Source organism: Pan paniscus, chromosome 22 (assembly GCF_029289425.2).
Source record: "Pan paniscus chromosome 22, NHGRI_mPanPan1-v2.0_pri, whole genome shotgun sequence".
NCBI lineage: Eukaryota > Metazoa > Chordata > Mammalia > Primates > Hominidae > Pan > Pan paniscus.
The window spans coordinates 38,896,163-38,921,498 of record NC_073271.2 but is presented as its reverse complement, the minus strand read 5'-3'; the positions used below and the strand labels follow the sequence as shown (position 1 = coordinate 38,921,498).

The following is a 25,336-nucleotide window of genomic DNA, read 5'->3' as shown; positions in this document are numbered from 1 at the left end:
TTTCAAACTGTTGAGAACTGTGAGGCCACTCGTGCCCTCTGCACGGGGCGTCCTGTGCCCTATCTGTCCTGGGCTGTGGGCTGCTCTTTGTGCTGTGGTGCCGTGCAGGGCGGTGGCTGCGGGACCGGGCCCGGCTCACGCGATGGCTAGCCCAAGGTAGCAGAGGCCATGACTGGTGGAGATGGAGTGAGGCTCACGGGCCACCCCATTCCAGGGTCCCTGGGAACCCCGTGCATGAGGGATTGCTTGAGGCCACGGTGTTAGAGCGGGAAGAAAAGGGGCCTTGTCACCCTTGTAGGTGCCCAAGCCAAGATGGGTTTGCAGGCGAGCTGGGCTGCTTGGGTCACTTCACGGCTGTTCTGATGGGAGGGTCCCTGTGACTTTGAGTCCTGTGCTTGCAGGCCAACCCCTCACAGGAGGACTGGGCCGGGCTCAGCAGAGACAGCTGTCTGGCCAGGTCACTCAGAGTTGTTGCTGAGGGGCCGTCAGGACCCTGATAGGAATCTGTCCGTGGGCTTGGCTGCGCTCCTCCCTCCACCTTCCTCCCTGTGTGCTGTGTCTTTGAGTCTCCCCCAAGGCTCCTTTCATCACAGTGCAGGTGCCTTGGGCCAGGGTGGGTGCTGGGGGGCCTGTGGAGGTGCCGCTGAGCAGAGCTGCTGCAGAGGGGGCTGCAGAGGGGCACAGAGGCACTTGGGTCTCTGGCAGGCATGGCTGAGGAGCGGCCTGGGTTAGAGGTTGCTGTGCTGTTGGGGACCCAGGAAAGACCTCACTCACCTCCCCGACCGCGTCCAGGGGCCTTCACCTGGTTAACCCTAACCAGGTTAGGGTTAACAGCTACTTCCCATGTTGGCTGTTTTTATTGGATCAGGGGGTTTAGGGCAGAGGCTTCTCTTCCTTAGATGAACAGGCGGCCTCCCCAGGCCTCCCGGTCCCTGCGGGCGCTGGGCTCGCTGACTCTGCCGCGCTCTCGCCCTCACAGGTTTGTGAGCCGCATCTTCGTGGTGCCAACTCAGCCCGGGCTGCTTCTGTCCTCCTCTGGGGTAAGTGTTCTGCCCAGCGTCACTCACCCCTGGATTCTTGAGCCTGCAGGGAGGGTGGGGTGGGCGCCTCCTGGAACTGGCCCCTCTGGATCACTGGCCCCTGGCTGTCCGTGGCTGTGCACTCGATGGTGCTTGTTTTCAGATCTTAGAGCTGCCTGCGGCTCGCTCCCCACCTGTGGCCGCTCACTCAGGGCTGCGTGGGGGGGGTGCGTAGGTGCGTGTGTGTTTGCCTGTGGGATGAACTAGCACGGGTGCGTGGAAGGCTCCCTTCTGAGAGGGCGGCTGCTGCATCTACGATGGTATCGGGGATCAGGATCTCAGGTAGAAACAGACGGGGGGCTTCTCTGACTCCTGGAGGGGTCTCAGTCCATCCCATTACAGGCTGCATTTTTTTTCCTTTTCTTTTTTTCTTTCTTTCTTTTTTTTTAAGATGGGGTGTTGCTACGTTTTTCAGGCTGGTATCAAACTCCTGGGCTCAAGCGATCTGCCTCCTTGGCCTCCCAAGTAGCTGGGACCACAGGCTCGAGCCCCCGCACCCGGGTTACCACAGTGCATTTTTGCTTGTTGGGTACAACTTCTGTGTCCCAGCAATTGGGTCCTGGAAGCCTTACAGTTTAGTGATGAGAGACGTGTTTTCTCTGAGGAATGTCTTAGAAGGATTGTTAGTGATTTTGCCAAAGTGAGGGCCTTGGATTCCTCACAGGGTCTGATTCTGTCCTCTTGCGGAATTGTTGCCCGCACACCACCACCTTCCTCTTCGCTGTCCTTCCCTGTGTTGTCTGTGTTGGTCCTTTGTGTGGTGTGGCAGGATGGCTGATGGACCTTCCGGCCGCTTCTCTGTTTCTTCTCTGATTGGGCTTCATTCAAAGCCTCCTGTTCCTGCTCTTCAAATTAACACACAGCCACGCGACCTGAGAGAAGAAGAAAAGTGTGGCCATAATCTCCAGAGGGTCAGGGTCAGGCTTCGTTAGCGGTTTGTCGTGCACCTTCCAGTCTTTTTCATAATATGAGGAATATCTTCCACGGGCAGAGAAGCCTCCCCAGGCCCCATCTGTCCCTCATGGCTTACTGCTTTGTTTGAGTGGAACGCGTCATCTGGTAGCTGCCAAAAGGCGCGAGGAGGGTCGGGTCAGTGTTTTCTGACTTTGCTTTCTGGAAATACCTTTAATCTCCTTTGAGGCCTGGTTGTTAGTTTGGCGTAGAAGTCCTGGTTGAAACGGTTTCCCTCGGAGCTTGGGAGGCCTTGCACAGTGTGCTCTCCAGCTGGTTGCTCCTGTGGGTTTCCCCGCGCGCTTCCTGTAGAAACCTGCAGCTGTCTGCCGTGGGTCCGTGGGGTGACAGCTGGGCTCTCCTTCTGCCTGGAGGACTTTCTCTGCTCCAGTGTGCGATGTCAAAGCCGCTGAGGTGACTTGGTGGGCCCCAGAGGGGAGTTGGCCACACAGCCAGTGATTTTCAGTGTCCTCCGACCTGGGGCATTTTCTTACGTAATTACCTTCTGTTCTCTACCCCTGCCTCCTGCTCACTTTTTCTAAAGCTTGTGTTAGTTGAACCACTTTAATTCTCTGATTGTTATTTTTTTTGAGACAGAGTCTTGCTCTGTCTCCCAGTCTGAAGTGCAGTGGCGTGATCTCGATTCACTGCAACCTCTGCCTCCCGGGCTCAAGCAATCCTCCCACTTCAGCCCTCCCGAGTAGCTAGGATTACAGGCACATACCACCATGCCCCGCTAATTTTTTTACTTTTGTAGTGATGGGGTTTTGCCAGCTTGGCCAGGCTGGTCTCAAACTTTTGACCTCAAGCGATCCACCCACTTCCGCCCACTGGGATTATAGGCGAGAGCCACCATGCTGGGCCGTAATTCTCTGGTTTTTTTCTTTCCTGTTCAATCTCGTATTTCTACTCCTTTAGGAATAGTCTTACTTCTTGGGAGATTGCCTCAACTTTACTTTCCAGCCTTCTGTGGAGACTTGAGTTTTATTAGGATTATTTTGAATCTTTAGTTCTTTCTTGCCCTCGGCACGTTCTTTTTTGCAGCCACCCATTCTCGGATAGTGCACGTGTCTCTTATCTCGCTGAGATGAGCATGGACTTTTCTTTCTTCGATTTCTTCCTGGCCTTGTGCTTGATTCCCTTCTCTGGAGTGTGTTGTCTGCCTTTCTCATTGGAGGTTTTCCTCGGATGTCTGGCGATGCCATCTGCCTGTGTGTGATGGGAGTCAGCACCAGCCGGCCTCAGAGGCTGGGTGTGTGCACCCAGGGTGGGGCCCGAGGGGCTTCAGAGCAGGTGTCTGTGGGCAGCAGCCCCTTGCCTGTAGACTCCGTAGAACGTGTGGGTCAGTCGGTCTCTTCTGGGTGGTCAGTGTCCCAGCCTTCACTCTTGCCCAGGTCTGTCCCCTGGGGCTCTGGGAGGTGAGTGCGAAGGGGCTAGGTGGCTCTCTCCTCAGTGAGTATTTGGCATCCCTGAGACGGGCCTCCTGGCTCCGTTTCCCCAGAGCCTTCTGCTGGCCTGGAGTTTGGGGCTGAGGATGCATCAGGGAGGTCCCATTTCTCTTTGTAAAGACATTTGACAGCTCCTCTCACCACCTTGGTCTTCAGGCTGCCTGGCCCGGTTTGGTCTTTGGCAGGTCCTGGCACCTCTCGGGCTTCTCTGTGGATGGTGCGTTTGTTCCCTGGCCTCCAGCCCCCAGGTTTCCTTGCTGTCTCTCCGCAGCTACCTTCTCTTCTTGCCTGTTGTCTTTGTCTTAGTGGGTTCATGGTTATTAAACATCTTTTTCTTGTCTTCGTAGAGAGGTTTAGGGGTGAGTGAAATGCCTGTAGATGTGTGTGTTGGTCTCCATGTTTATCTGCCACATTTGTAGAAAGGTGTGTGTGTGTGCGTGTGTATGTGCATGCATGTGCGTGTGCATTCATACATCCACTCTTACCTCGGCACCCAGAGGATATGCATCTACTGTTAGCTGTTTGGGGTATTTACTTCTCATCTTTTTCATTTAGTCATTTTAAAATACTCACAAATAGTGCACAGACACTCTCTCATTAGATTTAATGAGTATTGATTTATTTCTCTCCACTGAATTAGTGCTGTAATGAATTTTTTTTAAGCCAGGTATGGTGGCTCATGCCTGTAGTCCCAGCTACTTGGAGGCTGAGGCGGGAGGATTGCCTGGGCCTGGGAGTCAGAGGCTGCAGTGAGCCAGGAGCAAGCCTGTGAATAGCCACTGCAGTGCAGTGGGCAGTGTGGAATAGACCCCATTTCAATTAAACAACAAAAAAATAACAACAGATAAAACCAAGAAAAAAAAGAGAAACCCTTTTTTTCATTGATGATGGTTTTAGAGCGTGGAGGCTCTTGGTTCCCGTGTCGGCTTCCTGAAGGGTTGTACCAGTTGTCATGGGACGGTTGCTGATGGCCATGTCCTTCCTGTCGTTCTTAGTGAAGTGGAGCAGTGGCCACGCGCTCATGAGCCCACACGTGTCTCCCCGTGGGAATGCGTGATTGCTGAAGTGTCTGCACCTGTGTGCATGCCCGTGTTTACGCCTGGCCCGGGCACAGCAGATGTGGTCTGGCCTCCTGGCGGATGACAACCTGGCCATCTAGCGGCCTTGGCTTATTTTGCTGGGATCTGCCTCATTGGCTTTGTCATCTGCCTGGGCATATTGGCACTCGAGAAACAGGGAATCGGTCACCTTCCGTTCCCCACCGTTGTCCTTGATGATTTGCGTGAGCGATTTATGCAGTCAGACCAGAGAGCCTCTAATTCCTGAGGGCGGGTGGCATGGCTGTCACGGAGCGGAGCCCCGACCACGCAGCTGTCCTCTCTGTCACCCTGCCTGACGGAAGCCCCGCAACCGTGTGCTAACCTGTGCGTTTGGTTTGTGCAGGACGGCACCCTGAGGCTCTGGGAGTACAGGAGCGGCCGCCAGCTGCACTGCTGTCACCTGGCCAGTCTGCAGGAGCTGGTGGACCCCCAGGCCTCCCAGGTAGCTGCTTCTGTTCACTCCTGGGCGACTGAGTGCTTGCAGACACCTGCAGTCGCCTGACTTGAGTGGAAAAGTCACTTCGCCGTTGGAAACGTTTGCTCTCAATGCCAGACTTCCTCCTGTGTGAGGGAAATCTCGTATTTCAAATTCTGAAGGTGGCTCGTCACGTCAGTGGGAAATGATTTGTCTCCCTGTTGCATGCAAACAGTTAACGTACAGGAAGGCCTCTAATCCTGCTCTGAAGTGGAAGGAATGGAGGTGCTTGAGCATGCACCTTTGTGGGTCTGCCAGCCAGGTGGGGCAGGGGTGGGGCCAGGCCCACTCCAGCATTCTCCGGCCAGCTTGGAGCAATCTCATGACACCCTGAAAGCCCAGACCTTGGCGAAGTTTCTCGCCAAACGGTCTGTTCCATTTCCTAGAGAACTGTGTGGTGTGGCCTCTGCCCCCTGCCAGGCAGCTGTGTAAGAGAGGACCAGGCCTTTTCCTTCATGCTTCACGTGGACTCAGGTTCCTGGAAGTTTCCTTTTTTTTTTGAGATGGAGTCCCACTCTTGTCCAGGCTGGAGTGCAGTGGTGCTATCTCGACTCACAGCAACCTCTGCCTCAGGCTCCTGAGTAGCTGGGATTAAAGGCGTGAGCCACTGTGCCCGGCCTCTTCTTCATTTTTAATATTTCCTCTGCCAGGAACTGTGGGAGCTCACAGTGCAGTTGTATGTGTAGCTCTCATCTCTTCCTTTCCCCTGTGTCCTCCGCTCCCTCCTCTCCTCACTGACCCATTTTGTTGGCTTTGGAGGCTGTCGCAGGCCCTGCAGGGAGTGCCAGAGCCACTGGGGGGCTTTTGTCATCTGCTTGGGAAACAGGGAATCGGCTACCCTCCTTTCCTCACTGATTCCAGAATGTTCCAGTGCTGTTTCCTCTTCCTCGATATGTGGGGGCGTGAGTGTCCTTCGGTCTTGCTCTTGTTGGATCAGAGCGCCCAGCGTCGGGCCCCTGCAGGTGGCGTGAAGTTAATGGGCTTCTTCTCCTTTTAGAGGTTTGCCGCGTCCAGGATTGCGTTCTGGTGCCAGGAGAACTGCGTGGCGCTCCTGTGCGACGGGTAAGCTGCGGCAGCACCTCTATGGCCTCCGGTTCTGCAGACCTGCAGGGGGAAGAGTTAGCGGGTTGGCCACTGGCCCACATCCTCAATGAAGAGGTCCTGAACGGTGGTGGTATTGGTCTAGCACCTCCCTCTGAGAATGTCACTTTTGATGACTGCTGCTGCGTGAGGGTGGGGGCTCCTCTCAGCCAGCGCTCTTCAACCTGACGTTGAACTCCCCTGGCGTAAAGAGCACCAGCAGCCTCTGCCTGGCCTTCTGAGATGACAGACTTTCCCCTGGGCCAGTCGTGGTGGCATCACCTCACTCCCGGCTCGGGGCTGGTTGGATGGGAACCCCCTGGGGTTGGCGGTGCTGACAAGGTGGGTTTAGGAGTGGAGTGCAGTTCTGCTGCTTCTTCCCGAGTGACTTCTGTGTGTCAGGAAAGCTATTCTATTTGGTGCTTTCGGCAGTTTTCATCTTGTCCTTATGACAGCCTGGGGAGGTCTCTTAGCTCGTTCTAGAACTACGCAGGTGTGAGAGGAGAGCTGCGCCTGAGCCCAGGGCCTGCGTCCTCCTGCCCTGCCTGCCTGTACCGTGCTGGTTAGCTATTGCTGCACCACGAGCCACTCCAGAGCTTAGGACTTAAAAAAGTGTACGTCACCCCATGGTTTCCCCGGCGCCGGCATTTGGGAGTGATGCAGCTGGGGCTTTCAGCGTAGGCTCTCATGAGGTGGCACCGGCGAGGGCTGCACCGTCTGGGGTGCTGGCTGCAGAGTGGAGCCCGTGGGCCTGCAGTCCTAGTAATCATGCTCTCTTTCTTCGTGGCAAGCACTCCTGTGGTCTACATCTTCCAGCTGGACGCCCGCAGAAAGCAGTTGGTGTACAGGGAGCAGCTGGCGTTCCAGCACCAAGTGTGGGACGTGGCTTTCGAGGAGACCCAGGGGCTGTGGGTGCTCCAGGACTGCCAGGAAGCCCCCCTGGTGCTCTACAGGCCTATGGGCGACCAGTGGCAGGTGAGACTCGGCACCTTCCAGATGTCCTATGCCCTGCCTTTCCATAAGCCTGGGGGGTGTGGGGCGGCAGCTATGTTTTTTGGGTCCACGGGTAAGCCTCTTTCAACCCAGCCACTTCTGGGGCCCAGGGTCTGTGTCCTGAATGGCAGTGGCTGGGGCTTCCACCGTGGGTGAAGGGAGCCAGGTGCCTGGCCGGCCTGGCTGGCTTGTCCCACGTGGTGATGTCTGCAGCAGTTCTTTTTTTGGGGGAGTGTGTGGCCCCCCACACCACACTTAGCGATGAAGTTGGCACTCAGTGTGGCTAGGGTGTGTGGGACTAACACTTGGAGGCTGGATTAGCACAGCCTCGGGCCTGGGGCACTGGCTGAGTCCTCAGGAGCATGTGGAGCCCCGGGTAGAGGAGGGGGCAAGGGCGGCAGGCTGAGCTGCTTTCCTCTGGGGAGACGGTGGGGTCTCTGGGCGAGGGCGGCGGGCCGAGCTGCTTCCTTGCTGGGGGACGGGGCGAACCCTGTACCTTGTCCGCATCGCTCCTGGTAACGTGGGAGCAATGCCCCTGCCCACCCTGCGTCTCACAGGGTTGCTGTGGAGTTGAGTGGAGTAGGTACCCATTTGCCAAAGCTCAGTTGAGCACTTTGGAAGCACTTTTTTTTTTTTCTTTTTGAGACGGAGTTTTGCTCTTGTTGCCCAGGCTGGAGTACAATGGCGCTATCTTGGCTCACCGCAACCTCCGCCTCCCAGGTTCAAGTGATTCTCCTGCCTCAGCCTCCCGAGTAGCTGGGATTACAGGCACGCGCCACCACACCCGGCTAATTTTGTATTTTTAGTAGAGACGGGGTTTCTCCATGTTGGTCAGGCTGGTCTCGAACTCCCAACCTCAGGTGATCCACCTGCCTTGGCCTCCCAAAGTGCTGGGATTACAGGTGTGAGCCACTGCACCTGACCTGGAAGCACTTTTAAGCCATCCAGTTCTTTTTACCTGAGAAGTGGCAGGCCACATGATGTCCCCAGTGGTTGCCTGTCGCACCTGCTGGGCCCCTGAGGTTGATGAACTGCATGTGAAGAGCTTGCCCTGGCATCATGGGTCAGCTGTGGGGGCTGCCTCCCCAGGTCTCCACAGAAGGTGAATGGGGGTCCCCAGGCACCAGGAGGGGACCTCCCCTGCAAGCCTCTCTGGCCAGCATGTGTTGCGTCCTGGTGCTGGGTTTCCAGGCCTGCCTCTTTCTGATGAAGATTTCCTGTTTGTCGCCTGCAGTCTGTTCCTGAGAGCGCCGTGTTAAAGAAAGTCTCTGGTGTTCTTCGTGGGAACTGGGCCATGCTGGAAGGTGAGAGCACGGGTACAGGCTGCCCTTGGGGGTCACACCCAGCCCGGTCCCCAGAGAAAGCAGAAGCACACACTGTGACCTGCCCGGGGGACCTGGTGTGCAGATAAAGAGGGAGGGTAAACGTGTGTCCCCATCCAGAAGGCGGGGCAGGGCAGGAGGTGGGTGACGCACAGCAGAAGAAGGAGCCCCCCCATGGGAGTCAGGCTAACGAGAGCCACTTAGGAACCGGGGGCTCAGGGTCTGAGCACCTGCCTTCAGAGTTGGGCGTTGAAGGTCCCCAGGACAGAGCTGGCAGCTGGTGGCTCCCAGAGGGAGCGGGTGCTGTGCTGCCTCAGGCCTGGTCCACGGTGTTGAGGGAATTGATCCCACTGCAGTGTGCGTCAGCAAGTGCAGGGCCTCACTGGGAGGTTTAGTAGGGGTCTAGCCAGAGGCCCTGGGGCTCTTCAGGAGGCTGAGCAGGGGCAGGATGGTCACTGTCCTGACGGGAACACTCAGCTGAGGGGAGGGAATCTAGCCAGCAACTCCCGTGGCTGCGGCTGCAGGAAGGAGAGCAGCCAGGCTGAGGGAGGAGCTGGACGAACATTTTCTACCCTGCCTTCTGGCGACATGACACGCCGTAGTTCTGGGTGCGTCATTGTGCCAGCACTGTGCGGTCCTGTAGGCGATGGTGTCTGCAGGATGGATTAGCCCAGCATGGAATCCAGGTGCCTCATTCACGACAAGAAGTTGCTGCTCTGAAGTCTTTCAAAGCCAAACCCCACTCCAGTGAGCACTGAGGTTCCTTGGAGCTCTGGAGGGATTCACACTGAGGTCGGAGGAGTTTCCGCTGAGGGGGGCCCAGCCGCCTTCTGCCAGGCTCCCCGAGTGGTGGCGCACTGGCTCTGCCTCTGAGGCTTCTCTCCCTCCTGCTTTGCTTAGGATGTTGAGGGTTGAGACGGGCAGGGTTGGGCCCCCCAGCGTGGTTGGGATCTGCTTTAGGAACACTTCAGAGTGGGCCTGTCACTGGCTGTGTCAGGGACTGCAGGCGGCAGTGCTCATGGCCCCCGTGCTCTAGGCCACGGACAGCATAGACCTGTTGAGTGTCACCTTGCACAACAGTCTCAGGCCAAAGCCTGGGCTCGCTCTCCTTAGATGTTCCATAGATAGAGCAGCCTGTTCCCGGCGCAGACTTGGGCGCCTGCGTTGGGAGACGGACGGGGGAGGGCTGCTGCTAGAGTGTCCCACAAGCAGCAGAGTCGCTGGAGGGGCGGGGAGGCTGCGCCACCTGCTGGGTGGGCAGGCTTCAGGCAATGGCTGGTGCGCGGGTTACTGGCTGGGCCTGTGGTTTCCTGGCCAGGCTGAGGCTGTCTCCGTGTGCCTGTGGTCAGTCATTGCCCCCAATCCTTGGCACTTAGATAAAGTAGATGAAATCCGTGTCCATTCCCTGTGGCTGCAGAACATGCTATCCCCACTCGATGCCTTAAGGCACCCCACCCTTACTATCTCACTGTTGCTGTGGGTCAGGGGTCCGGACTCAGCTGAGCTGTGTCTCTGCAGGTGGCCACCTCAGCTTCACCAGGCAGGGCCCGACCTCGCTCAGTCTGGGTTGTCGGCAGGACAGGGGGCCTCTCTGGCTGTTGGCCAGAGGCTGCTGCTCCTGGTCCCCTGCCACCTGGGCCCCTCCACAGGGCGGCTCATGGTGCAGTAGTGGCTTTCTCCGGGCGTGCAAGCAGAGAGTGCTGGCGGGGTGGAGGCCCAGCCTTGGTGCCCTGGTTTCCATTACATTCTTTCGTCTTTGCCCCATTCTGCTGGTAGCCAGTCCTCAGGTCCAGCCAGGGTGTGGGTCCCAGGAGGTGGGCACCGTGGGGAGCCATCCCAGAAGGCGCCCTCCACGGTCCACCGAGGACTCCGGGAGTCACGAGGTAACTCCCTGCTGCAGGGGGCCCGCTGTGGTGGCCGAGTCCCATGTTCCTGCCCCACCTGGCACCTGTCCTTGTTCCCCCATCACAGGCTCTGCCGGCGCAGACGCCAGCTTCAGCAGTCTCTACAAGGCCACGTTCGACAACATGACCTCCTACCTGAAGAAGAAAGAGGAGAGACTGCAGCAGCAGCTAGAGAAGAAGCAGCGGCGCCGGAGTCCCCCGCCTGGGCCCAACGGGCATGCCAAGAAGATGAGGCCGGGGGAGGCGACGTTAAGTTGCTGATCGTGGCGGTCAGTGGTGCCTCTCACCTCAAATTAGGAAAAGCTTTTTAACTTGTTCCCCTGCATCCTGACATGTCCCTTTAAGAAGGAAAAGGTGACGTCAGTTGTGACCAGCTCAGAGGACGGGGCTGTCCCCTGGGCTCTAGAAAGAACATTCTGTGTCACCAGCACAGGCTCTTGCTGGGTGCCTGTGCCCCCTTTCTGGTTGAAGGGAAGCCAGACCAGTGGAGTGGAAGCTCTTGAAGCACTTTCTTTTCATGTTGGAGGCTGCGTGTGAGCCTCCTGTTCTCATACCGCCCTTCGTGTCTGCTGCGTCTTCCTCTAGGAGCATCTGTGGGCAGACGTTTCTGGCATGGTGGATGTTGTCATGTTGTTCCACCGTCTCAGCATCCAGGTGACGTGCTGTCCCGCAGTAGCTGCTCGCCACACAGGCTGTTGAAACCCAGCACGAATGCTTCAGCCCGCCCCAGCCCCAGCCATAGCCCTTGTGCTCAGGAGCTGCTCCTGGAGAGTGGCTCCCTTGTGGGAAGTGAGAAACACGTTTCGGAGTCACAGGGAGCTCTGTCTGGCATCGGTGGCGCAGACGGTGAACTTGTTTCAGGAAGTGTGAGCATGGGCCTGGCTGGCACCCGGTTTACAGGGAGGTGATTGAGGACGTCGTTATGATTTGATTTGACCTTGGCACACACTGCAGAGCCACAGGGATGTTGCTGAATTTCAATCACCGATCAGCAAGGATGAACCTTCTCAACTTCCTAGGAATGTTTAGCAGCAACCTAATATACCAGGCAAAACTCCTTGGTGCCTGCGCTGTGTGTGAGGTGCGCGCCGCGTGGTCGTGCGCTGAGTGTGTGTGAGGTGCGCGCCGCGTGATCGTGCGCTGTGTGAGTGAGGTGCGCGCCGCGTGGTCGTGCGCTGTGTCTGTGTGAGGTGCGCGCCGCGTGATCGTGCGCTGTGAGTGAGGTGCGCACCGCGTGGTCGTGCGCTGTGTGTGTGTGAGGTGCGCGCCGCGTGGTCGTGCGCTGAGTGTGAGGTGCGCGCCGCGTGGTCGTGCGCTGTGAGGTGCGCGCCGCGTGGTCGTGCGCTGTGTGTGAGGTGCGCGCCGCGTGATCGTGCGCTGTGAGGTGCGCGCCGCGTGGTCGTGCGCTGTGAGTGAGGTGCGCGCCGCGTGGTCGTGCGCTGTGTCTGTGTGAGGTGCGCGCCGCGTGGTCGTGCGCTGTGTGTGAGGTGCGCGCCGCGTGGTCGTGCGCTGTGTGTGAGGTGCGCGCTGCGTGGTCGTGCGCTGTGTGTGAGGTGCGCGCCGCGTGGTCGTGCGCTGAGTGTGTGTGAGGTGCGCGCCGCGTGATCGTGCGCTGTGTGAGTGAGGTGCGCGCCGCGTGGTCGTGCGCTGTGTCTGTGTGAGGTGCGCGCCGCGTGGTCGTGCGCTGTGTGTGAGGTGCGCGCCGCGTGGTCGTGCGCTGTGTGTGTGTGAGGTGCGCGCCGCGTGGTCGTGCGCTGTGTGTGAGGTGCGCGCCGCGTGGTCGTGCGCTGTGTGTGAGGTGCGCGCCGCGTGGTCGTGCGCTGTGTGTGAGGTGCGCGCCGCGTGGTCGTGCGCTGTGTGTGAGTGAGGTGCGCGCCGCGTGGTCGTGCGCTGTGTGTGAGTGAGGTGCGCGCCGCGTGGTCGTGCGCTGTGTGTGTGTGAGGTGCGCGCTGCGTGATCGTGTGCTGCGTGTGAGTGAGGTGCGCGCCGCGTGATTTGGGAAGAGGCTTCTGCAATGGGCAGGCTTCTGGGTACATCACTTAATTCGTTCAGGCCGGCTCCTACCTGCTGTCCAGTGATGAAGTCTCCACACAGGAACAGGTTCATGCTGGCGATGACTTTGATGTGGGATATCGCTGGGTACTCGGAATCCTTTTGTGTATCAAAAATTGGAATGCTTCAAATTTTTCATAAGTGCCTTGTTTTCCTTTTAACATTGATCTGGAAACAGTGCTGTCTGCAAAGCTGAGGCCCACTCCTCTCTGCTGGGGATCAGGGGTTTCAGAAGGCAGGGGTCACGCTGGGCCACTGTCCTGTACAAGCAGCCTGGCCTCCTTCACGCTGCCAGGGCATCTGGCGCAGGGCATGCTTTCTCGTTCATAGTCTGCTTTGAAAGTCTTGGTTTTAGGAGAGGTTCAGGTTGGTCTTGCTGGCATCTTCACCTAAAATAGGGTCTGGCAGACAGGCCTATGCGCTGCATCCTGCCCACGGCCTGATAGATGGCCTGTGAATGGCTTTTTTACATTTTAAAAATGGTTGAAAACAAAAATATATTTCATGACATGAAAATCATGAAATTCACATTTCATTGTCTGAGAATAAACTTATGGATGCAGCCATTCCTGTCTGTCCACGTCTCATCTGTGTCTGCTTTGTGCTATGGCTGCAGAGTGGAGTGGCTGGGACTGAGACGGAACGGCCTCCTCACAGGGCTGCGTCTCTCCACCAGGACTGCGGGGCTACTCTGAGGCTCTGTTTCCTCCCCAGCGGGGTTGGCTTCCTGCTATTCCTCAGCATCCTGCCTTGGTCCTGAGTTGGTCCCTCTGCCAATAGCCATTTCTGTGTCTCAGTGGATGGCGCAGCTGCCTTCTTGCTGGTACCTTGATTGATAGACTAGTTCCTGTTCACCTGCCCGAAGTCATCCCAGAAATACCTCTTACAGTTGCATGGGTTGAACCCAGCTCCGCGTGTATTTAGAGTTTTGTCTCTGGCCCCTTCACCCAGAACAGCAGCACCCACCGCCTTCCTGTCCCCCGTGACTGCCTCGCAGCTGGGTCTGTTCTGTGAGATGTCGCCACCCTGTTTGCCATCTGGGAGGATCTCACTCCTTCAATTTCATCTGCTCTCTTCCGTTATTTTTTTAGTTTCTATGTATTTTACTTTTGGGACATTCCTTGGACTTTGTTCTACCTCTTTAATTGATGAAGAAAATTTGGTCATTGTATCTGGTTTTTTTTTTTGAGACAGAGTCTCGCTCTGTTGCCCAGGCTGGAGTGTGGTGGCACAATCTCGGCTCACTGCAACCTCCACCTCCCGGGTTCAAGCGATTCTCCTACCTCAGCCTCCTAAGTAGCTGGGATTACAGGCGCCCGCCACCATGCCTGGCTAATTTTTGTATTTTTAGTAGAGATGGGGTTTTGCCATGTTTGCCAGGCTGGTCTCCAACTCCTGACCTCAGGTGATCCTCTCGCCTCGCACTCCCAAAGTGCTGGGATTATAGGTGTCAGCCACTGCACCCAATCTATTGTATTTAATTCTAAGCACTTTCTTCCAAACGGTCTCACTCTGTCACCCAGGCTGAAGTGCAGTGGTGTGATCTCAGCTCACAGCAGCCTCAACCTCCCAGGCTCAAGCAGTCCTCCCACCTTGGCCTCCCAGAGTGCTGGGATTACAGGCACGAGCCATTATGCCCAGCCCGTCTTTCTTCATTTTGATTACAGTGTGCGTACTGTACATCCGAAAAGTGCATGTGAAATGCTGGAACTGGGATTTCAGCAACTGAATGCAGTGTGTGACTCCCCACGAGAAGCAGGACACTTAGCACCTGCTGAGAAGCCCACACGCCCATGTTCCCTCCTAGGCACTGCACACGCATGCTGGCCAGCCTGACCTCAGTTTCCCTCTTGCTGTGGCTGCTTCTGTTCCACTCTCTGTGAGGCTCATCCACCTTGTTGCCTGTGGTTGTGGATTGTTCATTCTCAGTGCTATGTATGCCAAGTACTCCATTGTGTGAAAATTCCACAGTGCGTTCGTTCTATTATCGATGGGCATTTGGGTAGTTTCCACAGTTTGGCTGTTAGGAATAGTGCAGTGATGAACATGCTGGCACCTGTCTTCTGTTTTTTTTTATTTTTAGAGACAGGGTCTTGCTCTGTTAACCCAGGCTGGAGTGCAGTGGTGTGACCTTGGCTCACTGGGCCTCCTGGGCTCAAGCGATCCTCCCACCTCAGTCTCCTGAGTAGCTGGGACTGCAGGTGTGTGCCTGCATGCTGGCTAATTTTTGTAGTTTTTGTAGAGAGGGTGTCTTGCTCTGCTGCCCAGGCTGGTCTCGAACTTCTGGCCTCAAGCAGTCCTCCTGCCTTAGTTTCCCAAAGCACTGGGATTACAGGCGTGAGCCACTGCCCCCGGCCAGCACCCGTCTTCTGGAACATTGTAAGCATTTCTGTTGGGTGTGTACTTGCGCGTGGAATTGCTGGCTCTCAGTTATGCACATTTCTTAGAAGATCCTGCCAGTCCTTCATCCCAGACCCTGACCCCAGCATGGAAAACGCAGTGCATCCTCAACGCCTAGTGTTTGCGGCTGTGGCGGCTCATGATCGACTTGGAAGGCCCATAGTGTGTGGTGTGGAGTTTTGCAGGGAGCCAGTAACACTGCCCACCTTCGATCCAGACCTAACCTTGATCCTTTTCTCTGAGGCCACCTTACCAAAACCTTGACTTACCCGTCTTAGATCACTTACCCTGGGGGAAATGTGCCGCAAGCTCACGAGGGCACTCAGCCAGCCTATAAAGTTTACCATGGCAGAGAACTGAGGCCTCCTGCCAGCAGCCAGCAGCTGACCAGCCGCGAGGGCCCCTCCGGGAAGGAGAGCTTTCTGTGTTTCTTCCTGTACCCCATATATGTTGACGTGATACGTTTTACTTTCTGATTTCCCTTGCGAGATCTTTGGTCTGTGGGTTATTTGGAAGTATGGTTTAATTTCCAAACATTTAGGGTTTTCCTCCAGATTTTGTTGTTGTTTCTGGTTTTAATTCCATTGTGGCCTCAGAATATACTTTGCTGACTTCCCTCTCTTTAGATTTGTTGAGCCCTATTTTGTGCTTCACAGTGGGAGGGTGATTGTATGTGCATGTGCAGATATGTGTGGCCCCCACACGGTGTCTCCAGCTATCCCTGTCTTGCCTCTCCGTGCCCAGTGCACCCTTCTCAGCCCTGCCGTGTGACCCTGGGCTGGGCCCTCCCTGTACCTTCCTTTGCAGGTTGGCACAGTGTTTGGCTCTGTCACTGGAAGGAGCTGGAGGGACTCCACAGGAGGGAGGGGTCTGCCCTCCTGGTTCCAGTGTGCTTGCTTTTCCTGGCTTCCGTGGTGTGTGCCTGCCAGCCTCATGGTGGGGGCGGGGGCTCTCAGTGACAGTCTCCAGGAGTTTAGCGACACCCAGGTTCATTCACCACGGTGGGAAGGATTCCTGCTAAGCTTCCTTGCCTCTGTCCAGCTCCCAGGGCATCTGCCTCCCTCCTGCCCCAGGGAGAGCTTCTGGGTGAGTCTCGCTGGCACTCCCGCCCTGGGCTTCCTGCTCTCAGGCCTTGGCCAACTGCACCACCCGGCACATCATAGCCCCACTCAGGTCAGAGCTGCGTCTCAGCTGACGTGGGGTTCCGAGGTTCTCACCGAGATCCAGACTCAACACTTGTGGGTTTGTTGTCTCAGTCCTGGCGGTGGAGATTCTCCCGAGGCCTCAGCGCCTCTGTTCTTGGAAGTCTCTTTACATGTTAGTGGAACCCTCTGTTCCTGTTGAATCGTTCTTCGTGTTAAATGTTTCCATCTCTTGACTGATACATGACAGTCATCATGTATGTATTCTGCGGCTGCTTTTGATTTTTTCTCTTTATCCCTGGTTTTCTGTAATTTGATAAGCTTTAGGGTATGTGTGTGTGTGTTGGGGGTTTGTCAAGATTTGTAGGCTTTGTCATTTTTATGCAATTTGGAAATATTCTAGCTATTCACAGTCTCTTCCCCTGCCTCCTGCAGTCCCAGGTACTCGAATGGGCTGCTTGCTGTGGACTCATGAGTCCGTGAGTCTGGTCATCTTCTTCAGTTTGCGTTTCATTTTTGGTAGATTCTGTTTCCACGTCTTCAAGCCCACTGATCTTTTAAGCTGCTGTTAAGCTATGGCCATTTTCTGTATGAGCCATTGTGTTTTTTCATCTCTATAAATTTGGTTTTGGTATTTTAAAAAATGTCTTCCAGCTAGGCTGGCGGCTCACACCTGTGATCCCAACACTTTGGGAAGTTGAGGCAGGGGGATTGCTTGAGCCCAGGAGTTTGAGACTAGCCTGGGCAATACAGTGAGACCTCATCTTTAAAAATAATTAAAAAGGTCAGGTGCGGTGGCTCACACCGGTAATCCCAGCACTTTGGGAGGACAGTGGATCACAAGTTTAGGAGTTTGAGACCAGCTTGGCCAATATGGTGAAACCCTGTCTCTACTAAAAATATAAAAAATTAGCTGGGCGCATGCCTGTTGTCCCAGTTATTTGAGAGGCTAAAGCAGGAGAATCGCTTGAACCTGGGAGGCGGAGGTTGCAGTGAGCCGAGATCGCGCCACTGTACTGCAGCCTGGGCGACAGAGCAAGAATTGTCTAAAAAAAAAATTAGCCAGGTGTGGTGGCACATGCCTGTAGTCCCAGCTGCTCGGGAGGCTGAGGCGGGAGGATCACTTGAGCCTGGGAGTTTGAGGCTGCAGCAAGCCGTGATTGCACTACTGCATTCCAGCCTGGGTGACAGAGTGACGGTCTCAAAAAAAAAAAAAGCACACCAGTGTCTTCCATTTCTCTTTTAATCATAATCATGCTTTAAAAAATACCTTCGAGCATATGGAGCAAATTTAAGATAATTGTTCCTTTTCTGCTAATTCATTATTACTGTCATATCTAGGTCTGTTTCTGTCGACTGTGGACCACTTGCGTGCGATCTGTCGGCCAACGATGAGCTTGTTGGGATGTAGCTCCATTGTAAGTCGAGGAGCATCTGTGATTTGTCCTCTGCTTATGGGATATGTTTTTCTGCTACTGAGTCTGTCTAGTAAATTTTTGACTAGGAACATGTGAGATTTACATTACTGAGTATGAAGTTTTGTTAACGTTCCTTTAAAGAATATTACGCTTTCTGGCAGGCTGTTAAGCCCCATGTAGATTAATTTGGTCTTTTTCAGGTTTGTTTTAAGCTCACTAGAGTGAGGCTGAAGTAGCCTTGCCTTGGATGATTTAGTCCTTCCCAGGTGTGACCCTCCTGCTGTCCCTGCAGAATCCTGGGTATTCAGAAGTGTCTGCACACTGGCTGGAGGGACGAGGGTGATTTCTGTGCAAGGCAGGAATTGTTTGTCTTACCCTCCGGAGGATTGTTTTTTCCTCAAAAGCTACTCTTTGGCGTCCTGGGGTTTTACAGAATGTGTAGGTTGGTGTTCATCCGAAGACCCCAACGGGATGCTGGTGTGTATTTCCTTTCGTCTGTGCAGCTCCCCTCCCCTTTGCGGGTATTCTGTCCCCAATTCTAGCTGCCTTGGCCTTACCTATACCAGGGAGGCCAAGTGGCCCGCTTGCCCCACTTCCCTTCCAGACAGGGTGCAGACAGGGCCCTCCCATCTCCTGGACGGCCGCGGCCCCTGTGCAGAACTTCCTTCATGGGCACCTCGCTGTCTGGGGGCCTCTTCCCCAGGGAGTCTCCTGGTGGTGGCCGTGTTGCCTCAGGCTCACTGTGCACTAGGCAGGTCACGTCGATGCCGCCTGAGGGGCAGGGGTTACCACCCTGTGGTTCAGGTGAGAAGCCCGAGGCCCAGCCCACACCCACCAGGAAATGCCCCGATTTTACTTCCCTGGGTCAAAGGCCCTTGGCTGGCTGAGCACCCCCTCTCCCAGCACTCGGAGGCACCTGCAGTTGCTCAGCTGATCATTGAGTGCTGGGAGTGGAAACTCATACGCTGAGTGGCAGCGACGCTGCGGAGCTGACAAACCCCACAGCCCGCCCGGTCACCTGCTTTACCGAGGGCCACAGCCCCCCGGGGTCAGGTGGCCACAGGGGTCCTGGCCATGTGGGACATCCGTTCTGTGGCCCTGCTCAGGATGGCACCCGGCGGGGACTGGCCCTGGGGCCGAGGCATGGGCTCAGCCACCGCCCTGCAGGGACGTAGCCAGGGACCTCTTCCCAGCAGAGGGACTCCCCCACTCATCCCCAGAATACTGAGGGGCACGCTGGGTGCCAGGCTGGCAGGGACCCTGGGGATTCTACAGCGAGCTGAATGGGGCGGGAGTTCCTTCCTAAAATGTGGAGTCTGGAGGCCACTCTTGGCGAAGCGCTGGCGCCCGGGGATTCTGCAGTGAGCTGGGCATGGATTCGTGAAGCTGCTCATGGTGAAGCACTGGGGTGATGGTGGATGGGCCACAGCGCCACTGTCACAAGGAAGGTGGGTGACAGTGAGTGACCCTGTTCCATTACCAGCGAGTGCCTCCCTGGGAACTTGCCCCCAGGCTGTGCTCTTGGGCCATCTCCTTCATCCTCACCTTCACAGCCACCCCTCCTCCCAACTGAGGCACCTGCAGAGGAGAGGGGCCCCAGACGGGGACAGCAGGGCAGAATCCCAGCTCCCAGATCCGGGGGAGGGGGGATTGGGTGTGGTGGCAGTGGTGCAAGGGGTCGTGCCAGGGGTGGAGGTGGTGTGGGGAGGGCTGGCCCCAAGAGTGCAGTTTCGGGGGTAGGGGGCCAGGTGGGCGTGGCTTCAGTCCTCCCCCCAGGACCTTGGGAATGGCCTCCAGGAGCCTGGCATGGGGAGACCAGGGTCACCAGCTGAACCATCTGGACCAGAATCGCACAGCAGCGCCCTCTCCTCTACAGCAAGACGTCACCCAGGGGTCCCCACAGAGGAGGCAGGGAAGCTTGAGGGTCCCAGAGGAGCGTGGAGCATGCACCATGCTACGCTATACCACACTACACACACGTGCACCATACACGTACATACGCATGTGCCACACCACACTATACTACACGCACTCGTGAACACCCACACACCACACGTGCAGATTCCACACCATGCACACACACCCACACCATACTACACTACACACATGCACCATACATGTACTTACCATACATGTACTTATGCATGTACCACACCACATCACACGTGCACACTCCACACCATACGTGCACATACCACACACAACACATGCACCATACATGTACATAGGTACATCATGCACTCACATACCACACATCCACATCCACACACGTGCCACACTAAACTCACACCATACATGCACATTCACGTGCCGCACCACTCCACACACACATGCACCATACATGCACATATCCACATCCACACACACCACACAACATGCACACACCATAGATGCACCCACGCACAACCACACAATCACGTATGCACACACTCGCACCATATATATGCACATACATAGATTCATACAGCACACATCACAGTACACCACACAGGCACTTATGCACCATATGTGCACATACACTCACACCACACATACCCTGATTACACACATGCACACCAAACATCACATACGCACTCGCACCATATGTGCATTGCGCACATACACACCACACATTACACTATACACACACCACACACGCACACACGTCCACTCATGCGCAGACACCATACAGATACAGGTGCACACATATACCACACACACATTATACCACGTACTACGCCACACACACAGAAACCATACATGCATATGCACAAATACCACACCATCCCACTCACACTATACATGTACACATGCAGACACACCATACCACAAACACACGCACACCACCACATACAGATACACACATACCATCCCACTTACACCATACATGTACATACACACCCCACACATGCACACATTCACACAGCATCACACAGACACCACAAACATGTACCACTCACATCATACATGCACACACACACTACACTAGACACCACACACACACCACATAGATACACATGCACAAATACCACATCATACTATTTACACACATCATACATGCATAGACACCATACACAGACACACCACACACACAGTTGGTCTGGAGATGGAGTCACTGCAGCCAGCAGGGGTGGCGTGCAGACAGGAGGGCCTAACTCAGGCAGGCACAGCAGGTACACAGAGGTGGCCCCGGGAACCCTCTTCCTGCCCAGCCCCTCCCATCTGCCCCCCTGGGGGCTTGAGGCGGCCCCGGGAACCCTCCTCCTGCCCAGCCCCTCCCAACCACCCCCCCTGGGGGCTTGTGGCCCCAGCCTCCTTTCCGTGGCCTCGAAGCCCCTCATCCTCCCAGGCCAGCCCCATCCTCAGCCACAGGCGCTCCCAGCACTCTGCGAGGCTCTACTCACGGATGGCAGGCACTTCCCCTTACTGCTCCAAGGAGACCCTGGAGCAGATGGTCCCGAGACCCCTTCCTGCCAGACACCCCTGGGCTGGGGTCATGAGCAGGGCCACTCCGGGCCGGGGCATGCAAGTGCTGCCCACCAAAAAACCACCGTGGATGCGGCGGGGCCTCTGCACATCACCCCTCGGTGCACTGGAGGCCTCGGCGGTGCTCCTGGCTGAGCATGGGGACTTCACTACCAGTCTGCCCTGGGTCATGTATGGAAGCCTCAGCCGGAGGCGTGGGAGCTGAAGGCCTGACGCTTCCTGTTCTGCTCAGCTCCTCCTTGGAGGAAGTGGGGTTTGCACCACGATGGCCCTTCACCCCTGCCCCCTCCTCTCTACACCTGCACTGATGTCAGACAGCAACCTCTCGAGACAGGTGGGACACGCCATTCCTCCTGTGAGGTCACAGCGAGAAGTGCATCAGCTTGAAATGAGAGGCAGCTCTTGGGGGCAGGAGTCAGTGGCAGCACCAAGCGACCCACCCACCACGTTTGGGGGTTGGGGACCTCCAGAGCAGGCAGGGGCTTGCTTCCATCAGATTTGGGAGAGGGCACCATTAGGGAGAACACAGAGGCCTTGGGAGTGAAAACTGACCGTGGAAAGCAACAGGAACACCTGCTAAGGAGCGGGATGAAAAACCCTGGAGAGCAAACTGAGCAGGAGAACAGAGCAGAGGAATAACACACTCTGCTAAGGGGCAGAATGAAAAACCCTGGAGAGCAAATTCCTGAGCAGGAGAATGGAGTGGAGGAAGCAGCCAAGGAGGATAAAGAGATGGGAACAGGAAAGAAAACCTGTAGGGTGAGATGTTGCTATGCTGCTCAGGCTGGCCTCCAACTCTTGGGCTCAAGTTATCCTCCCGTCTCTGCCTCCCAAAGTACGGGGATGATAGGCATGAGCCATCACACCCAGCCAGAAAGCAGGGTGTTTTTTGTTGTTGTTGTTTTTTGAGACAGTTTCACTCTTGTTGCCCAGGCTGGAGTGCAGTGGTGCAATCTTGGCTCACTGCAACCTCAGCCTCTCAGGTTCGAGATTCTCCTGCCTCAGCCTCCTGAATAGCTAGAATTACAGGTGTCCACCACGCCCAGCTATTTTTTTGAGTTTTTAGTAGAGACGGGGTTTAACCGTGTTGGCCAAGCTGGTCTTGAACTCCTACCTCAAGTGATCCGCCTGCCTCGGCCTCCCAAAGTGTTGGGATTACAGGCGTGAGCCACCGTGCCGGGCCTTCATTTTGCCTTTAAAAACCACTGCTCAGTAGGGCGTGGTGGCTCACACCTGTAATCCCAGCAGTCTGGGAGGCTGAGGCGAGTGGATTACCTGAGGTCAGGAGTTTGAGACCAGCCTGGCCAACATGGTGAAACCCCATCTCTATTAAAAATACAAAGTTAGCTGGTTCTGGTGGTGTGTGTAGTCCCAGCTACTTGGGAGGCTGAGGCAGGAGGATTGCTTGAACTTGGGAGGTGGAGGCTGCAGTGAGCCAAGATCGTGCCATTGCACTCCAGCCTGGGTGACAGAGAGAGACTCCATTTCAAAAACAAATTTGACAGGGAACAGTCACACAGTTTAGAAAGGATTATGCAAACCAGAATCAATAGTGACCTGATGAACCGGGGTTTCTGACGATTCTAAACCACGGAGGCTGAGGGTCCCAGCTAAACAATGACAGCACCTCGGGGAAGTGGGTGAGCCGTGCAGCGGGCTGTGGAAGGAGGCCAGAAGGACCCGTGCCCTAGTCCAGGCTGCTGGTGATGAGAACTAAACAGGGCGCAGGGCGACGAGCAAGTGCTGTAGTCCGAGGAGCGGCCCCTTGGCGCCAGCGCCATGGGTGGAGGCTGTCCCTCCTAAGGCGCAGCCGGTGCGTTTGGGACCGGGGGGAGCAGATCCCGCGCCTCCCTGGACCCCGGGGTCTCGGGATCACCCGGCCGCGGAGGCCTCGGCTGCACAGAAACCTGGGGTGACCGCGGGGAAGCAGCGCCCTCAGGTGACTGGAGAGTGGGTCAGAGAAGCCCCAAGAAGGACCTCGCCCATCCCCGTAGGCGTGGGACGGCCCAGGCCGCCAGGACCCCCACGTGCAGCCCAGTCTGTGGGGCACGACCCCAAGGCCAGCAGCAGAGGACAAGGACGGGGCCAGGGCAGGGGCCGGGGCTGGCAGAGGGCGGAGGGTGGGGAGGGCGCTCCGGGGAGGTCAAGGCCAGGGCTAGGCTTTCAGGGCCATGCCCTGGCTCCCCGCCCCTCAGGGAGATGGGGGCGGGGGGCGCTGTGAGCAGAGGGGCCCAGGTGGAGAAGGTGCTGCCGGCCAGGGGGAGGGAGGGCAGCGGGGGTGCGGCAGAAGCCCAGGTGGGGACTGGGGAGGGGAGCAAGGGGTATGGCTTAGGCAGGTGCCAGGGGATGGTTGGTGCCCTTTATTCTGAAGGGGGGTGTGCTGCCCAGGGCAGCGGGACCTGGAATTACATTTTGAGATTTCCAGGAAAGTTTCAGGTGGAGGCAGAGGCTGGGCGCAGAGGAAAATGTGGCAGTGGCAGAGTGTGGGGTGAGAGCCGCGAAGAGAGGAGGTCACTGAGGTGGACAGTGGGACAGAGAGAGGGACAGAGAGAGGGACAGGAGTTTCAGAAACGTCCTGGACACATTTGGCAGCCGTCAGCGTTGCTTTCCATTCATGGACAAAGCGTGGGTGCCCAGAAGAGGCCAGAAGCCAGTGCAGAAGCCCAGGCCTCCCTGCCGTCAGCTGGTGCTGGCTGAGCTGCAAATGGCTGTTCAGAGCCTCCTCCACGCCTCACCCTGGTCTGGACCGGACCACAGGGCCCTTTGGATCCTTTCCCAGGTCCCAAGTCTGACCCACACCCAGAAGCAGCGCTTGGTGGAGTCTGCCCTGAAGATGCACGTCCAACAATATGCAAACACCCAAAAGGTTATAGGCTGTGCATTGTGTCACAAGGGAGCACTGTGCAGCCGTGACAGATGAGTGACAACGTGGGGTGGTTCCCACGACCCGCTGCTGAGCACGAAGCACGTGCAGATGTGTGTCTGCAGCGTGTGCTCTTCAGGTGAGGGAGATGGGGAGAGAAGCAGTTACTCGGGTGCTCTGGAGGAAGGAAGGATAAACCCAGGACCTAAAGAGAGTGGTTGCCTGCAGGGGTGGATGGGAGTGGGGCAGAAAGAAGGGAACGGGAATGGAGTAGCAGGGATGGGGCGGAGCAACATTTTTCTAAGGAGACTTTCTGTGAAGCGCCCCATTCTTAGAATCACAGTGATGTTTCACAGCCCCCTAAAATAAACAATGAAGATCAACCAGATTGTGGGAGAAATTCCAAATGGATATAAACAGTAACAAGCGAACTTCACTGTTTAAAAGGAATAACTTTACCACCCTGAATCCAGGGTGAAGGAAAGAAACGAGTAACTGTGGGCCAGGAACGGTGGCTTACGCCTGTAATTCCAGCACTTTGGGAGGCTGAGGCAGGATCACCTGAGGTAAGGAGTTCAAGACCAGCCTGGCCATCATGGTGAAACCCTGTTTCTACCAAAAATATAAAAATTAGCTGGGCATGGTGGTGCACACGCCTGTAGTCCCAGCTATTGGGGAGGCTGAGGCAGGAGGCCTGAACCCAGGATGTGGAGGTTGCAGTGAGCTGAGATCACACTCAAGCCTGGGCCACAGAGCGAGACTCTATCTAAAAAGAAAAAAAAAAGTAACTTTGGAAAATAGGATTTTGATGGATACTGTAAGTTTAAAGACAAAAAGAACTGGACAGAATGCTGGAGATCAAGCTTGTCCAACTCGCGGCTTCAGGGCTGCATGCGGCCCAGGACAGCTTTGAATGCGGCCCAACACAAATTTGTAAACTTTTGTTAAGACGTTATGAGATTTTTTTGCGATTTTTTTTTTTAACTCATCAGTCATCATTAATGTTAGTGTATTTTATGTGTGGTGCAATACAGTTGTTCCATGTGGCCCAGGGAAGCCAAAAGCTTGGACACCCCTGCTGTAGATGGTGACTGTTTTTCACACGGGTCCAGGCTAGCAGTTCTGAAATGTATGTACACACGAGGATTGACCACACAGGTAAATCTAATCTGCAGTGGACAGTGAGAGCCAGAGGGAGGCCAAGGAAAGCCCTCGGTGTTGGGTTGGCTCCAAGGTATCTGTGTAAACCCATGGTTTTTACCATGTATATATGCAGGTAGATACAGGAATAAATGCAGAAGCCTGCCTATGCTTGGGCTACTGTGTGTGCACGTCTTTTCTAGGTCTTTAAGCTCAAAGGGTCTAGAAATGATGATATCCCAGCCACAGTGAGCTCACCTTGCACTCAGATCTTCATTTTCTAGCACTATTCTCCAGTGTATGAAACTGGCAATCCTTGGAGAACTGGTTTGTTCCAGGACTGGGGCAGACGAAATCCTAGCTAAGCCTGGAGTACTTTGTGGACCCAGGAAATGAGGATGTGTTTGAAAAAGATGGGGAATTGTTGAAAGAACCCAGGGGCCAGCCTGAGGGAGATCCCAGGGGCCAAACCTGGAATGAGTCAATGGCCATAGCACTGGTTTA

At 55.8% G+C, this 25,336-nt stretch overlaps 1 protein-coding gene across 11 annotated transcripts in view; it reads left to right on the top strand.

The window, feature by feature from the left end:
• The window catches only part of WDR4 (WD repeat domain 4), a 36,304-nt gene extending 18,838 nt beyond the window's left edge, over positions 1-17,466 (top strand). For 3 of the 11 annotated variants that reach the window (XM_008977585.4, XM_034948229.4, XM_034948230.4), the window contains exons 6-11: positions 980-1,040; positions 4,922-5,020; positions 6,051-6,115; positions 6,925-7,108; positions 8,361-8,430; positions 10,420-17,466. In XM_008977585.4, the coding sequence (XP_008975833.4) occupies positions 980-1,040; positions 4,922-5,020; positions 6,051-6,115; positions 6,925-7,108; positions 8,361-8,430; positions 10,420-10,613 (673 nt within the window). In that variant the 3' untranslated portion in view covers positions 10,614-17,466. The remainder of the gene's footprint in view (positions 1-979; positions 1,041-4,921; positions 5,021-6,050; positions 6,116-6,924; positions 7,109-8,360; positions 8,431-10,419) is intronic. The other 8 variants (XR_010111131.1, XR_010111132.1, XR_010111126.1 and 5 more) reach the window with 8 other exon arrangements.
• Positions 17,467-25,336: the final 7,870 nt, after the last annotated feature.